At 48.9% G+C, this 15724-nt stretch overlaps 1 protein-coding gene across 1 annotated transcript in view; it reads left to right on the top strand.

Moving 5' to 3' along the window:
- The window catches only part of LOC119089388 (adenylate cyclase type 2), a 174001-nt gene that overhangs the window by 110738 nt on the left and 47539 nt on the right, over positions 1 to 15724 (top strand). Inside the window, exons 7-10 of the mRNA XM_037212053.1 lie at positions 6501 to 6633; positions 8391 to 8525; positions 11238 to 11296; positions 14618 to 14785. Of these exons, the coding sequence (XP_037067948.1) occupies positions 6501 to 6633; positions 8391 to 8525; positions 11238 to 11296; positions 14618 to 14785 (495 nt within the window). The remainder of the gene's footprint in view (positions 1 to 6500; positions 6634 to 8390; positions 8526 to 11237; positions 11297 to 14617; positions 14786 to 15724) is intronic.

Below are 15724 nucleotides of genomic sequence, written 5' to 3'. Positions count from 1 at the left end.
GTTTCGGGATTAAGTTGAGGCCTGTTAGTTAACATCTTGGCTACAAGGAAACGATGCGTTTCACAATTTCCATCCACGCCGTAGACAAATATCGCGGCAAAGTGTCCGGTAAAGAGGTTTAAATGTGCCGTTCACGTAACAGGTACCGCCATGTGCCGTGGGACTTAGCGGCGCTGTGTCTTTTGACACCTCATGTAAATTATATGGTAAATGCGCGTTATCGCACAAGCTGTTGCTAACACTCAACTTGCGCTAAACGCACACATGTGTCAAGCAACAGGTACGCACCCCTCCTTATTAAAAATAAGTAGCTGACAGCTTGCGCTAACTCGAACATTACGCGACTGGCACGAGATTGGATCTCTCCATCCTTCCATATTTCGTCCCTTGCCTCAGGCTGTGCTGAGGTGAACGCACTCTCTTAACTCCCTCTTGACGCACCTGTTACATCGTGAGCTCGCCTGTGCTGTCGCGGCCATATCTGCCATGGTATATCTGCCTGTCGCGGCCATATCTGCATGTCTGTCCCCACCTTTCCGCCAGCGCGACATCGACTCGCGGGACGGAACCGGATAGTTACCTGAGCGCGTTTCACTGTTCTATTTACGAAGTCTGTTTGCTCAGGGTAAGTTTTCCACCCACTGAAGCATGCGGCGTCTTGGCAGTGCTGCAGTGCCACATAGTTCCCTCCTCCGTCAAAATCTGTTGAAAGTATGGCCTACTACGCTGTCAATATTGTGCTAGGCCTGCCCGGTACCCGCGCTCGAAGTTTGTGGCTAGACAAGATGACATAACACTTTCATCGTTTGAGCGCCCACATGCGCAACTAAAGCATACCATTGATGAGCCGCGCTCGTCACGTTTTGTCGCTAGGATGGCACATATGGGTCCTGAATGCTTTATTTATATGTTCCCTACACTTGAAGCTTGTGCAATTGCAGATACTATACCACAATGCGCATCGTAATGTGCAATGTGTTCAGAACGTATTGCGTATCATCCCATAGTGCTTAAATGGCATAATGGCATTTGCACACAGTAACGTTCCCCCCCCCCCCCCCAAGTGCACGGCAATATGTTTAAGACAAAGGCAACATCCGAACCGCCAGTACACAACCGCGCGAACCAGCTACAGCCCACTGCAAGCCGCGACCGCGTGTAGCATGGTGGCGGGAACTGGTCAGGCCGTCCACCTTTCCCTCGCTGCCCCCGTTCGGTGGAACTGCCGGCTGTGCCCCCATCGCCTGGTGGATTCGCGCGGTGATTGATGACCCAGCTGTATGCCCCCGGGCTCTCTCCGTGTCAGCGGGTCCGTCCCGAGTCCAGAGATCCGGTCCGTCGACTGCGCGTCCGCCAGCGCGCTAGCGGCAGTTTTTCGCGGCGACGAGCGAAACTGAGGCCGTTAGCTGACAGGCTCCAGCACCGCCTCGGTCAGGTGGCGCTGAGCCGGGCCAGGATCCGGCACCGCTTAGGTCAGGTGGCGTTGAGCCGGACTGCTGGTCTACGGGGAGGATGGAACACTGAGGAATGGCTCGGATGATGCCCCGATTAAAACGGCGGGAAAGCTGGTGGCTGAGGGCTTACCAGTGGGCGAAGAGGATTTTCGCACCGAGTGCTTGATCATCATGGCATTGCTGTGAGGCTCAATGTCTGGAAGGCCAATGCGACCGAAAGGCGTAAACAGCCATCAGCCGGTATCACAGAGGATCGATCGAAAGCAGGCAGGCTGCAAACTGAAAGCGACTATTGTCGGTTACTGCATATGTTTTGCGTCGCGCGTTGCGTGTTGCGCCGCCTTCGATGAAAGATGTCCTGCGCAGCTATCAGTTCCGGCCGTATGTGTAATGAAACTTTAGACCAGCGTGACCTGATACAAGTTATCACTTCTGGCCGTACGTTTATTGGTACTATAGACCAGCATGGCCTGATATAAACTAGGAAGAACATTCGGCTTTGCCAAGTTACACCTGGGTGGTGTGATACTTATATTTATGACCGCATCAGTCTTGGATATGTCCTGTCTCATGGGCCGTTGTTAAGGAATATTGGACAATGTGGCAGAAATTGAGCTCAGTTTTTCATGCTACTGTGGAATGGGGTGAGGAGAGGCATATCATGTATATTTTTCAAACAAGTTCAAAGGCTTTCTATTGGAAAAAATGACACAAATGGACGAGGCTGAATTTTTAATCAAATTTATCTAAAAACCAACGATGCAAAGATGAGTAAGTCTTCAAATACTTCGAGGGCGCCCCTGTGGACCCCTCAAAGCCTTCACAGAATCCCGGCGTTTTACATCAACGTTGCCGTCAACTGATCGCCTGTTAAGACTTTTGCAGCCCTTTGACGAAAATATTCCACATTTGTATGAAATTTTAACTGAAATAACTATCTTGAAGATCATTCGGTGTGGTCGACAGTCTCGGCTTTCTTAAGATCTATACCCCTCTAGTTTTGAGCCACACGCCTACGAAGATGTGCGGGCTATGTTGGGGAGGCTTTTTCAAGGTCATGCAAGCATCCATGGCGCCTTAATAATGCCATTCAAATCCTGCCACCCCACTGGCCATGCAGCGATCAAGGCCAAGAAAAATATGATGGCCGAGTCTTTCATTCCTGTTGTTCGTGAGCACGATTTTAGTTTTAACGACCGTCAATTGGCTATCTATCAATGTTGTGAAAGGCTTGATGACATAATCAAACAGTGATGCACTGAGGAGCATACATACTGAACAAAGAAATTGTGCTGTTTAGAGCACTCTTTTTCACTTAGAAGTAAAAAGTATATCAATAGTTACAAGTCAACTTGTTTCATCTTATCTGATGCTTGCTTCAATATCTTTGATATTGTGATAGCTGTGATACTGCTATTGATATATAAATGTGAAACCTTCGCTTTAACACGCACCTTGCCGGCTGACTGAATGCGATGCCCAGGGGGGGGGGGAGGGGTCCTGCTGACGTAGGCGGGAATCCATGCGAGTTAAGTTATCCCAGATCTCTAGATCACAAAGTCGCAACCTTCGGGCACAATCAGGCCTAACGAGGTCAAATATCGGTAGTGGTGCTCGAAGAGCCCCAGGCCTCCTCATGCAACTAGCTTAAACCTAGATACATATTCTAAGCAAAATATCACTTGAGTTCATATCAAGACAATGCCTGATCTGACCTTTAAAAAGTCGAAAAGCCAAAGCTCCTCGAGTCATTTCCACAGTTCAGTTTACGATCTGTGTCAAGACCACCCTATGTGGCATATTTCTAAAAGAAAAATATTGATCAGGGGCATTTAAGATCGGGTACCTACCATCCTCTTCATGAAAGCACATTAAGGGATATGTTGTTGACATTGTGGTCAAATAATTCGGAATGGGCTTCAAAGCGTACCCCTTAAAGCAAGTCTTAAGCAGAGAGATGATTTGGTCTCGACCTTGATCTCAACTCCATACCTTACTCACGTTCAATGAAATAAGCTGCAATTGTGATTTCAGTGGTCTGATTGCTTAAGAAATCTGCTCAAAGTTGTACCAATTCGTTCTAGGACTTGTCTTCGCAGACATCCATGGGGTGATTTCGACTGGCTTACGGGTCAGCGACAGTAAAAGTTACGTCGAAGTCCTTGTGTCAAAAAGTCAGCTTTTCAACTGCTTACAGTCGTACGCGGATTTGAGCGTGGCTTCGCCACACCATTCTATTCTAGAAATTATTTCGGGGAGCAAATTGACTCCCATCCGAGCGCGTGTCACCTGCGATTCAGCTCAACGTGTCTAGTGTATTATTTGGGGCTTCCAGAAATGAGCTTTCAACATTAGACGCCAAGGTGGCGATGCTAGTGGTAATATAGTAATCGTTTTGGTGTCACAACTCGAGAACTGAGGTCCACCGTTTCGACGCTGCGATCTCAGGATTCCAAAAGGTCAGAAGTGAGGTATTAGCTGACCTTGGACGTGACACCGCGGGCCACTGCTGCCAGCCCTAGTTCATGAGATAAGTGATGGGCTCGGAATCCAGCATCACTGGGTATGCATTCCAGAACGTAAGCACTCCTGGACCGACAGGAATGAAAATTATGTTGGTTGGCAACTTGTAAATGAGTGCCAGTCAGACAGAAAACTACGAGATGGAGTTTGCGGGTCTTTCTAGCGTGGGTTATAAGCATTTGTAGCCACTCACTGCCGTGGTGTGTCAGCCCAACACAGAATAATGATTAAGTGCATTTGCTAGATGAGGTGGAGGTGCACGTTTAACACGCACCGGTGTGGCCGGCTGGATACCCTTCGCTCGGGTGGGGGTCAACTTGACCCCCCTGAGATCTCCGGAACTTAGAAAGCCAGAGACACCAAATTCACAGGATGTGTTGACATGTACGTGAAATCACTCAGGTCGAATATTGGGCTTTCTAGGTCACGACCATTGGGTCAAATAAGGTCAAACATTGCCTGATTCCAGATTGGTCTCTAAAGTGCCCCCAGAACCTAGATAACTGTTTTTAAGCAAAAGGTCACGCGCTTATTATTTAAGGTCAGTGCCCTTGTTTGACCTTTTGAAGTTCATGGTGAGCAACACCATACAAGACCGCTCTGAGTTTTGCATTAGAATAAGTGGCAAAAATTGTGCTAGGCAGTACGTTCCTGAAAAAGCATACTGACCTGGTTCATTTTAGGTCAATAACCAATTTTGAGCCCTAAAAAGTCCATAGAAGATGTAACATGTGGTTTCTGCTGTTAATAAATTCGCAATGAGCCCCGAAAACTATCCCATACAGGAAACCATAGAGTAATAAAACAGGATGGTTTCGACCTTGGTCTGACCTTTATAATTTACCTCAGGTCAATGTAATTCGCTCATTCAATTGTTGTGCGGCCTAAGAAAACATCTCAGATATGTATGGCTTTGTCTAACATTCCGTTGTATCAGATTAAACGATTCCCTAGCAATTGACTTCACTGACCGCTATCCAATTATCTAGAGCTACGCAAAACTTGGCACGGCTACGCCTCACCGTTCGGAAACCGTTCTGGAAAAAAATCTTTGGGGGATCAGTTTGATCCCCACTCGAGTGTGTGCTAACCAGCAATCATCTGAGAGATATCCTCCAGGCTTATAATATAGCTCCTTTAGCGTTTTAGCGAAGTCCGCCGAATTGTAGACATCTGTCAGCTTATCAGACTAACACCTGGCGAATCGTTACTCGGATTCAAAAGTGGGATCATAGCGGCTTGCCTTGTTACATAAATGCATGCACGGCTATTCATGTTGCTTAAGATTCACCGTTACCTTATGTGTCGGGTTGCTTTGATGTTAGTCACCAAATGGCTCGACTGCATAGGTAAAGGTAAAAAGTTACATGTAAGCTTACACCAGGTGACCAACAGAGGCTACCTTAGATCAAATAAGCAGCGAGCCGAGACAAATTCGTTTGGGCCTCCCACATGTGATGGTATGTCACTAATGCTAACACATTTTCCACAACAATCAGCATTGACGAGGTTACCATGTCATCAAATGTCATGTCACTGGTGCAAGATGAAAAAAAATACATTTGAATTAGCTGACTTCACATTGACCTGATCTAACCTTGACATAACCTTTTCTTGATCACTGAACTTTGTTACAATAGGTTTTGTTTGATGCAGAAGAGAAGGGCCCTATCGGTCGGTGCTGGTTAAAAAGTTATATATCCAGTATAACTAATGGGAAAGGAACTCAAATGAGCCATCATTGTGTTCCGTTTAAAACACTTATGTGACGTGAAATGTCATTAGTTGTGTGGAGAGTCACGCCAAGGATTACTGGGTGAAATTGATCAGAGCTAGGAATTATCGTTTGAGTTTTTTACATCTGACGTCCAGACCAGAGGCAGAAGTGAGGCTGAACGTTTCCATCTCGGTGATCTCGGTTAGGTTGGTAGGTCGTAGGTGCTTGGGTAGCCGCGGCTGTTCACTTGCCTCGGGCGATGCCAGGTTACAACCCATGATATGCTATTGCTGGGTCCTAGCCTTATGTTAGCAGCGCATTGGAACCACGTACCGAAGTTGGAAATCAACAATATGAAGCAGTAGTCATTGCAATAGCGAATAAGATAACGTATCTGGCGGAGATCCAAGGCAGCACCAACTTAAGTTGTACACGTAACTTTAAGTAGTGTAATACACTTGGTTGGAGTACGATTGTTCATATACCAAGTCAGTAGTCGCTCAGATTTAGCTGGGTTTACTGCAAATGGCTATCTGTCTTTTTTATCATTCTTACTTCTTCAACCACCCGACGTGGATGGCGCACAGTGCCTTCAGTTCTGTATTCTTCAAGTACTAAACAGATGCGTTGACCCATTACGTGTGCAACGAAAGAAGCGTATCTTTTTCTCGACATTCATCACGGTTTGATGTGAGTCATGTGTAACCGCCGATTCTGACTAAGGACCTGATGAATTCGGACGCCAGACTGGCTCCAGTGACGCCAGGTTCCCCGTATGAACATGACCGACCTTGCTGTCGCCCCAGGCGCGTGCATATCACCTTGGCAACGTTGAACCAACTGGACGGCGCCTACGAGGTGGAACCGGGCGATGGCCATCTTCGCGACTGGTACATCGCTGAGACGCACGTCCGCACGTACCTGATCGTCCCACCTCAGGTCAGGTCAGGTCACGGCTGGGCACAGGCCACCCCCGTCCGCACGCACCTGACCTCCTGCCTGAGGTCAGGTCAGGTGTCGGCTGGGCGTAGGCTACGGCCGGCTCCGACTTCGGTATCCAATTATGGACGTGTTTGCGTGCGTGCTAGCGTTGTTAGCTTGGGATTATTAAGCACGCTGAACCAACTTATGTACAGTAAGCGGGTTGTTGGCTGTAGGTAATCCAGCGTCACTCCGGGCCTCGGCAAAATGATTGTTGCGGCCATGATGTTAATCAGTGGGATTCAAGTGTTTCACGAGGCGAACCCCGTGGCGATTCGCGACCATAGCCCATCAGATGGTCTGTCATGTGTGGTGCATTTGTCGACGCTTGGCTGCCGAGTGTCGCCCGCGTCGTAAAGCCAACGTTACTGACAACCACACATGTCCGTGCCTGGGACTCAGCCCCACATGTCTGTCATACATTGGCCAGGGAGGTCTGGCGCGCTCCAATATGAACCACCGATGCGGAAAAACATTCGCCAAAACATACACCAGGTTTAGGAGTCCTACCATGAGCCGGGCAATGTTGGCATTCAAACAATAATTTCAAACAAGAATAATTGCTGTCAAGCTATTTTTATCAGTTAACAATGGAGTTTCGCACGTCTGAGTAATCTAAGGCTATGCTATTTATTTGTATCATTGATACAATAGTTGCCAGCCGTTGGCCTCTCTTGATGAAAAAGCCATTATAGGCAGTCTTTCACATTTGTTTGGGGGTTTGAGCCGCCATGGAGTTCTGAGCATCACTGAATGCGATTAAAAGAACATGTCTTTTTCAGACTTGAATCCCTCCTGTTTCTGAGCTTGACGCATGCCGCCTGGTGCATGCTATTTCAGGAAGCCTTTCTGAACGTCAACCAGGCATGTATGACTTCATGGAAACATCATTACGTCATTTTGCAGCATCAATGGACAGCAGTTGGCCTCCAACCAGTTTTAAGCGTTGTGTGCAAGCTTAAACACGAGTCTGTTTTGTGTCACGTAATACAGGACTGTGGGCAGTGCTATCATTTATAACAAACACGCAATTGAATGTCTTGAAAACAACACCATAACCGAGCAGATGAATCCAAGTGAAAATCTAAGTTCAGGGCCAAATATACATAAACATCACGAAAAAGGGCCAAAACTAGGCGCACCTAACAATATTCAGGTTCAGCAAAAACGCACCAGTTCACAAACGACCTCTTGGCAAGTTGATGTACTTCAGGTGAGTTAACCCGTCCGCTACAGTGGTAATTCTGACACGGCCAGTTACGCAGCGAATCTGACGTCACAAAGACGTTTCACGCCGCCATCAAACATGCACGCATTGAGGAGCATATTTACTTCATGGTGAAATTGTATTGTCTAGAGCAGTCTTTTGGACCTTGCGGCGTACTGATAAATACAAGTGAGGTTATGATATCATAACTGGTGCTTGTCTCAATCTCTCCAAGTGCGGAACATTCTCCTTAAGTTCATAGCTGTGTTTCTATGCACTAAGGACACACTATGCACTAGTCGCCTCCCCGAAACTAGGTTCAATCTTCATCTCCCATCTTCAATAAAAAACGCAACGTGCTGCATAGCTGTATCCATCTAATACCCATCCGTAATAAACCGTTCTTTAGAAAGCTGGAAACCGAGCACAGAATAACGAAAAATTATTGGCCTATCATTCGACGGCCGCGTGCGATTGCTCGACATAGGCGGTGTGTTTGTCGCTGCAGAAGCCGACCCAGCCGAGCGCCGCGTGCCACAAGATGGCCGCCGTAAGGAAACGGAAGTACGTGGAGTGCTGGGGTGCGGACAAACCGTTCGCCAACATTAACGAGACGGCACTAGCCGCCAACATCGGCCTCGCGGTAAGTCGACCTCGTATCTCACCCTTAGCTGCAATAGGGAAAGTAACTGTTTCCCCACCCGGCCTGCCCAGAAGTGGCTTTGCATCCCCTCCACCTGGACGGCTCTAGCGGTGGATGCGCCAGCTCCGTATCCGGCGAGCCTTAGCGGCGAGCCTGTGCTTCCTCCCGATCAGCCGGCGTAAGCAGTGGCTGCTCTTCGTATCGTGTATTCGTTCTGTCGGCCTTAGGGAGCGGACATTTCCTGCTCATGTGGCCTGCTATAGTGATACAGGCTGGTAGACAGCACCTGGCCACTTTGCGCAATGTCGATGTAAGTGGCCTTGTCAAAACTCTGCCAGCCCACATGGCCAACCACTGGTCCCAAAGTATTTGTTTCGTTTGAAAGGAATGGGATGTGAATGGCAGAGTGGACAGATGCTGGATTCTGATAATAAATACAGTCTGCATTCTGGGTGTTGACTGTCAGCAATTTAGCCAAAATGTTGAGCTAGGCAGCATCCCGGACTGCCTTCTGGGCGATAACCTTAAGGAATTCTCAACACATGACATGCAATTGTTATGGGTCTGATGCGAACATTGCGGTGCAGCCACAGATTGAGTGCCCTGTCTGAAGGCTCCAAGTATGAACGGGCAGCCCGTTCCTAACCCTCAGCTTATAACCTAGACCCTAACCTTAAGCTTATAAATGAGAGGTTATTGGACACCACGAGATGTTGCCATGCTTACTCTGACATCCGGAAGTCCACTACGGACGCTGTTGCTCAACTGGTGTATGCTTCACAAGACCACTAATGCGTTAGGTGGTCTTAGAGGTATCGGTGTCGATATGTATTAGGTGGTTGGATGCTTTGTAGCCATTTTCACGACGGTTCACCCCTGTTATTCAACAGAAGTGCCTAAGGCCTAACATCTCATAAAACATCAGTGACCTACCCTACACACTGCTGCTTGTGCTACTGCATCGGCATAGCAGGCAAGGGTGGGACTTTGTACGTCTTTGGAGGGACCTTGCTCCCCTCAATCCCCCCCCCCCCCATACTTTTCTCGGTCTGTTTCTGTTTTACCAGAATTCTCTCGCTTATTCGAACGCAGAATACAAGCAGAATACAGCCTCTGCGGGTTTGAGATCTTCGCCCTCCCATCGGGAATTTTGAGGCTGCATCCATGATGGCGCATGAGAACATATCTACACACCTGCATTCATTCTCGCTGGTTGTTTCTACGTGAGGTTTGTCACCCCCCCCCCCCCTCATGGAGCGTCAGCGACTGCAGAAGCCATGTTTCCACTCAGAGGCCATACCGCAGCTGGGGCCGGGGTAACGCAATGCACCTCCCCCCTTCCCCCACCTGGGAGCCAAAGACGCTGACCGCTAGGTCATTATATCTCCATCCTCCAAATAAGTGGGAAACACATTTAATCTTTTAAGCCATTCTGAAGCTACCCAACCATGCACTCGCCACCTGCTGGAGGCTGCATAATGCTCAAAAATAAGTCTTTTGAACAAACACGAGCTTTGTTAACAATTGTGATGTAAATTTAGAGTTGTTAAGTTCTACTTTTTGACGTGGTGATGCGTACTGTGCTTGATTATATATCGACGTTCGGAAAATATGCCCGGCTGTGGAACACGGAGCAAAGTAAGTTGTATGTCTCCCCCAACTGCACCATGCTTCAACCATTTTAGCACCAAATCAGCTGTCCTGGTGACTCAAGAGATGTAGTCGGGTTTTGACAATCCATCTGTATCGTTCACAAAACACATTACTATGTGTCAGTTCACAGTCCACAATCCTATCATACTAATTGAAATCTGCCTGACTGATTTTCGTTGCGTGAAGACCGTAAAATTGGCAAATTATAACGTTACAAGAGTTGCGCTTGGTATGCGCAAGGAAGACCTTCAGCTCCCAGTTTTGTTGAGTCCTTGTGCGGTAAAAAATCGACCAGCAATGCGACAGGAGGTGCTGGTTAAGCGTAATTTTCCAGCAAATATTGCATGGCCCCATGAAGGGGTGGTACTTGCCTGGAATCTTGGTGATTGGGCGTTTGCAATGTGTAAAACTCATGCCATTAAGTTCGAAAGGCCTTAGGGGTAATGTAAGCCCTGTCTGTGGCTGCATATCAAGTTCCGACTTTCCATAATGAGGAATGGTGTCAACCCTTCCTTGCCAGGCGAAGCTGCTGAACGTTTCCCACACCGCAATGAACGGAGCTCCGCCGAATTTACTGAAGAGTGGCGAACATAATTTTCCGCATAAAATATGGCTTCTACGTGGCCATTGGTCTAGCGGCGTTTTGATCCTGCAGGTCCTTAAAACGCCATACATGTATGCATTTGTTACTTAACCACCTCTGACCCGGCCGATGCTCATCTCCAACAGTCTAAAAGTCTTACTACCTTTGTCAGATGTCCCAGGTTACACACGAGTCAGGCCTTCTGTCCACCTCCGAGACGCGATTTCGAATCGCGGTCGTTAACAGCATTGACTTCCTTTCACTCACTGCCGCGGGAGATCACTCAGCTGATGGAATGGTTTTCAAAGCACATTTAAAGCACATCACCGCCTCACCCACTGAGGCGGTGATGTGCTTTAACGACGATAAGCCACTGCGTGGTCACGGACCCTGCTGACTAGGCCTGGCCTGACCTGATCTGACCTGACCTGACGTAGTGGTGATGTAGTGACCTGCCTTCGTGACCGTCTTTTCAGAGCATGTCGTCGGTGGAGGCGAACCTGTTCCCCCTGGGCATGTCAACCATCGATTGCAGGTCAGTGACAAGGGCGCGCTCGGGCCCTGGTGGAGGGTGACGAGTGTGCACAGTGCATATTTGTCGCTCTTTTCCGCCAGATGGTGACGTTATGCGAGGACTAGCTGTCTATAAAAAAGTGTGCGCTGATCTGGGCGGAACAAACTTCTGGCCGGCCTGACGAGAAGAGAATAGGGGGGGGGGGGGGGAGGGGGAGGCGGTGTATTGCGGCCTACCGAGTGCTCTGTACGCCGCTTTTCTCTGCTAGGGAGGATATTGTCTGTGTACGCGGGGGGGGGGGGAGGGACGACTGGGCTAACCGTGCTCCCGCGTGTGAGTTGTGTTGGGGGTGCGGTACCTGCCTACGCTCCCCAAGCTCAAACGAAGTCTGCTATCCTCTGGTGGAGTTACCTGGCACCTCGCGCGCAAAGACCGCTTTTGAAAAGCGCTGTTAGGCAACAATCATGAATACGAAGTTGTCATGTTTACGAAATTTCTTGAAAAGGGCTGAACTAAACATCACCAATTATTTCTTTCGCTCGCTGAGACAAACGCGACGATTCCGACCTTTGTCACGGGGCTGACAGTTGGCCGACGTGATCAAGCGGTGGTGCGTTTGATCGCTCATGTTGGTGCTGATCAGAAATTGGTGTAATGTATCTTTTCATATATATATATATATATATATATATATATATATATGTACGCATTGTTATTTGCTTAGTCTCATAGCACGGGGTTAAACCGATACGTGTGTACGCCATAGCGTCATGCAAGCATTTGTTTGGGAAAGTCCCGAGTGAAAATCATTTGTTCATTTCATATTAAGAAACCCCTCTTTACTAAAACAAGTTTGTCTTCATCAATAGTAAAACGCTTTTGCTACTGCGAAGTTCCGTAATCATCTCGGAATTCCATGATTTGTCGTGGGCCTATGGGACTGCTGCATTTTGAGCATCATTGATCGACAATCTAATAAATTCCATGCGAAGTTTGCATAGCGCAAAGTCTTGCTGTCAGAAGTGCTGGTACATTGGAACAGGGTGTTAATCGTAACCGACACTTATGCGAGTGACAATTCAGCTAAGGGAATTCATTGGAAGGCAATGTTGCCGCCTGGCTTTCATCCGTCCGGGAATATTCATAAGATAATTGCATTCCGCGACAACCTTCGTGAGTCACAGAATGGCGTTATTACTGTCACCAAGTGAGCACGTCGGCATTTCCAATTTACCAGCGATTTAGGGACACTAGTCCTTCGCCAGGAATTCCGCCAAGGCCAGCTTCAAGATCAAAGCTTCCGGCTATCTGATCATTAGTCACGTTGGTAAAGGGTGTGTGCTGATGGCCCCGCGACCGGTGTCTTCTTGAACTGCGCATCTGGCTGCGCGTTGAAATCGAAATATTCGCTCACAGAACGCTATTGCTGTTGCTTTGCTCCATTTAGCAAATAAATGATTTGTATGTTCAACATCGAAGTTGCATGTGCTTGTGATCGATCGCCTTTGATTTGTTCTCTGATCCTACACTTCGTGATGCAACCATGCAGGATGTGTAATTCGTATCCCTGAAAGTACACTCTGCACTCAGACCTGACATGGCTGACCAAGCCGCAGCTCAAAACACATGCAACGAGTTTACAACCTTTTTAATTTTTTTATAAATTTGATCCGAACCCTTGAATGGATGGATTTCTGAGATCAGCGCCCACGCTAAGCAGTGCTTGTTGTGTGAGATCTGACCCCCACCATCCGATCGCGCAATCCCAGGCAACGGCAGAATTTAGTGGCGAAAGCTTAACGTGCCGCAATGCTTGGCACGGTCCGTCCTGCCCTCTGACGTCAACTGACATTTAGCGCGACCGCTGCCACCGGCCGCAGGCCATACCTGTCAAGGGCAAATAGCGAGCGCCCTAAAGCGACTCGAACCCACCCAGCTACGGGTGGGTGGATCGGAAGGCAGGCGCTCTAACCAACTGAGCCACCGGGACGGACCTCAATCCAAACATTCACGTTCTTGGTAGGCACAAGGAATTCTTGTGCCCGAAATGCAACACATCAGCCAATAAGTTGGTTGCGAGTCTGACAAAACTTTGTTTACGTATGGTAAACTGGCTGCTTGCAAATGTGAGGGGGCCGCATTTCAGAAACTACAAGAAAAACAAAGACAAACGGAAATTAAGGGGAAGATTCATCTCTCTCTCAGTCTCACCCATACCGATCCTCACAAGGTGCATAAATTTTAAGGCGAAATGCTTGGCAGTCGCCCACGAACACATGGCTATGTGGCGTCTCTTACACTAATCACGCGGCGCGCACACTGAGATACGATGCACGGATAAAGCAGGCATGTTTTAAGCCCAGCCAAATCCGGGCGGGCCTCGCGTCAGTATGTGGAGGGAAGACGGGGGGGGGGAGAGGGGGGAGGAGGATGGGACGATGTTCTGTTCAATTAGGGATGGCACTGCCGGCAGCAAAACGCCCTTAGCTCTATCGATGGACTTGGCCGATGTCATTCCAATAGCAGCAGGGGTTCCAGAGTTCAGCGTAGTTGCAAAAGACAGCAAACCAAACCAAAAGCAACTCGCAACTGGAGCAAAAACTGCATCAATATACCAGCAGACTATGAATGAATCCCACGAATCTTCTGCCCACACGAGCTTAGCCATCGCTGCTTATGGATATGGTTTGCTGTGCTGTGCGCCCAGCCTGCTTCGGAAGGGGGGCGAGTTGATATCTGGCCATCTGGAAGGGGGGGATATCTGGAAGGGGGGCGAGTTGATATCTGGCCACACTGACTTGGCGTGACGTCGTGGTGCTGGCCTCCGGGAGAGCTTCAAAAGTCAAGAAGCAGGAGTGCCTGAGTGATTGCGGAAGGCCATGGGTCCTGCCGGATGCGTGGAAACCCACGTCAGATGTAATTATGCAATCTGATATCACGAACGAAATACAAAGTAGGTCGGGGTATGGAGTGTGTGCACCACCGAACAGAGTATGGGACCTGCTGTGGACGGCGGCAGTTTGGGCAGGTATGGCAGACGTTTTAGCGAGTGGTACATCGATGGCTGGCTGCAGTTGGTGTTTTGATATAAGTGGCCAGACACGAGTTCTGTATTACGAGGGTCAGAATAGCCAGTATCACCTCCTCGTGTCAAATGCTTCTGCTGTGTTGAAGTCGAGCGCTACGATGCTGGACTGGTAATTGCGAGTGTGAGTGCTGCCCTACACACAATTCACGTTGAGAAGTGTTCAAAAATTGAGTGTTGATAATATATGTATGTAGCTGGTCTTCCAGCAGGATGCCACGGATGTTTGACATCCGGTCGTGCCACGATCCCCTCAGGCAGTGCTGGAGCTCGGAGGAGCTGAACCCGGTGGCGCTCTGGTTCAAAGACGGTCACCGAGAGCTGGAGTACCACCAGCAGAGTGACCCTTTGTTCAAGCACCACGTAACGTGCGCCTTGCTTCTGTTCACGGCCACCTGTTGCATTCAACTGGACGAGTGTGCCAGGTCAGTCAGCAGACGCCCGCGGTGGAGCGGGACGGCAGGTCAGTCAGCAGACGTCCGCGGTGGAGCGGGACGGCAGGTCAGTCAGCAGACGCCCGCGGTGGAGCGGGACGACAGGTCTGTCAGCAGACGCCCGCGGTGGAGCGGGACGGCAGGCCAGTCAGCAGACGCCCGCGGTGGAGCGGGACGACAGGTCTGTCAGCAGACGCCGTGGTGGAGCGGGACGGCAGGTCAGTCAGCAGACGCCCGCGGCGGAGCGTGACGGGAGGTCAGTCAACAGGTATCGCTGGCATATTGCCAATGAAAAACAATCTATCGAGTTCAGCCACCTGACGCCAATGGAAAACTAAATGCAAAGGGTAGTCAGCAGGGGCCAAAAGCTAATGAAATGTGAGGGTCATCCAGGGGCACCACGCAGCAGCTTTTGTAGCGGGAATACTGCTAAAAAGTCAGCGTGGGGTAACACGTACACCAACAGCAATGAGTTGCCACGTGCATGCCGTCTTACCTGGTTGTCCCGAGTCTTGCTGAAAGATTCAAACCATTTGCTGTAAAAAAATGCACTACTTAATTAAGGAATCCCTTGTCTACAGTGCCGAAGTTGTCCGTCATTTACATTCCTTTTCTAAGTATGTAAGACATGTGATGACGTGCAACAGGTCTGAAATCATTGTCTGCCCAAAATGAGTCTGCGAAGTTTTTCCGTGACCGACCAAAAGCTCAATCCGTTTGCACCGAGTTTCAGTCGACCAATTTTTGCGTCTCCGAATTATATTGCCACCACCCACCCTACGCTTGGCACGCCTTGGAAGCATGACAAGGACCGAATTGCGTCATACCATCAGAAATGCCGACACTTAGCTGCAGAACTATATAATACCACTAGAGCCCGTCGGCCAGGTTTCGAGTTGCCCCAGCCGTAGCAAGCCAGGATGAAAAGCT

This window comes from Pollicipes pollicipes, unplaced genomic scaffold, assembly GCF_011947565.3.
Source record: "Pollicipes pollicipes isolate AB1234 unplaced genomic scaffold, Ppol_2.1 Scaffold_3087;HRSCAF=3621_pilon_pilon_pilon, whole genome shotgun sequence".
NCBI lineage: Eukaryota > Metazoa > Arthropoda > Thecostraca > Pollicipedomorpha > Pollicipedidae > Pollicipes > Pollicipes pollicipes.
The sequence above is the reverse complement of the archived record's forward strand: the minus strand, read 5'-3'. Positions and strand labels throughout refer to the sequence as shown.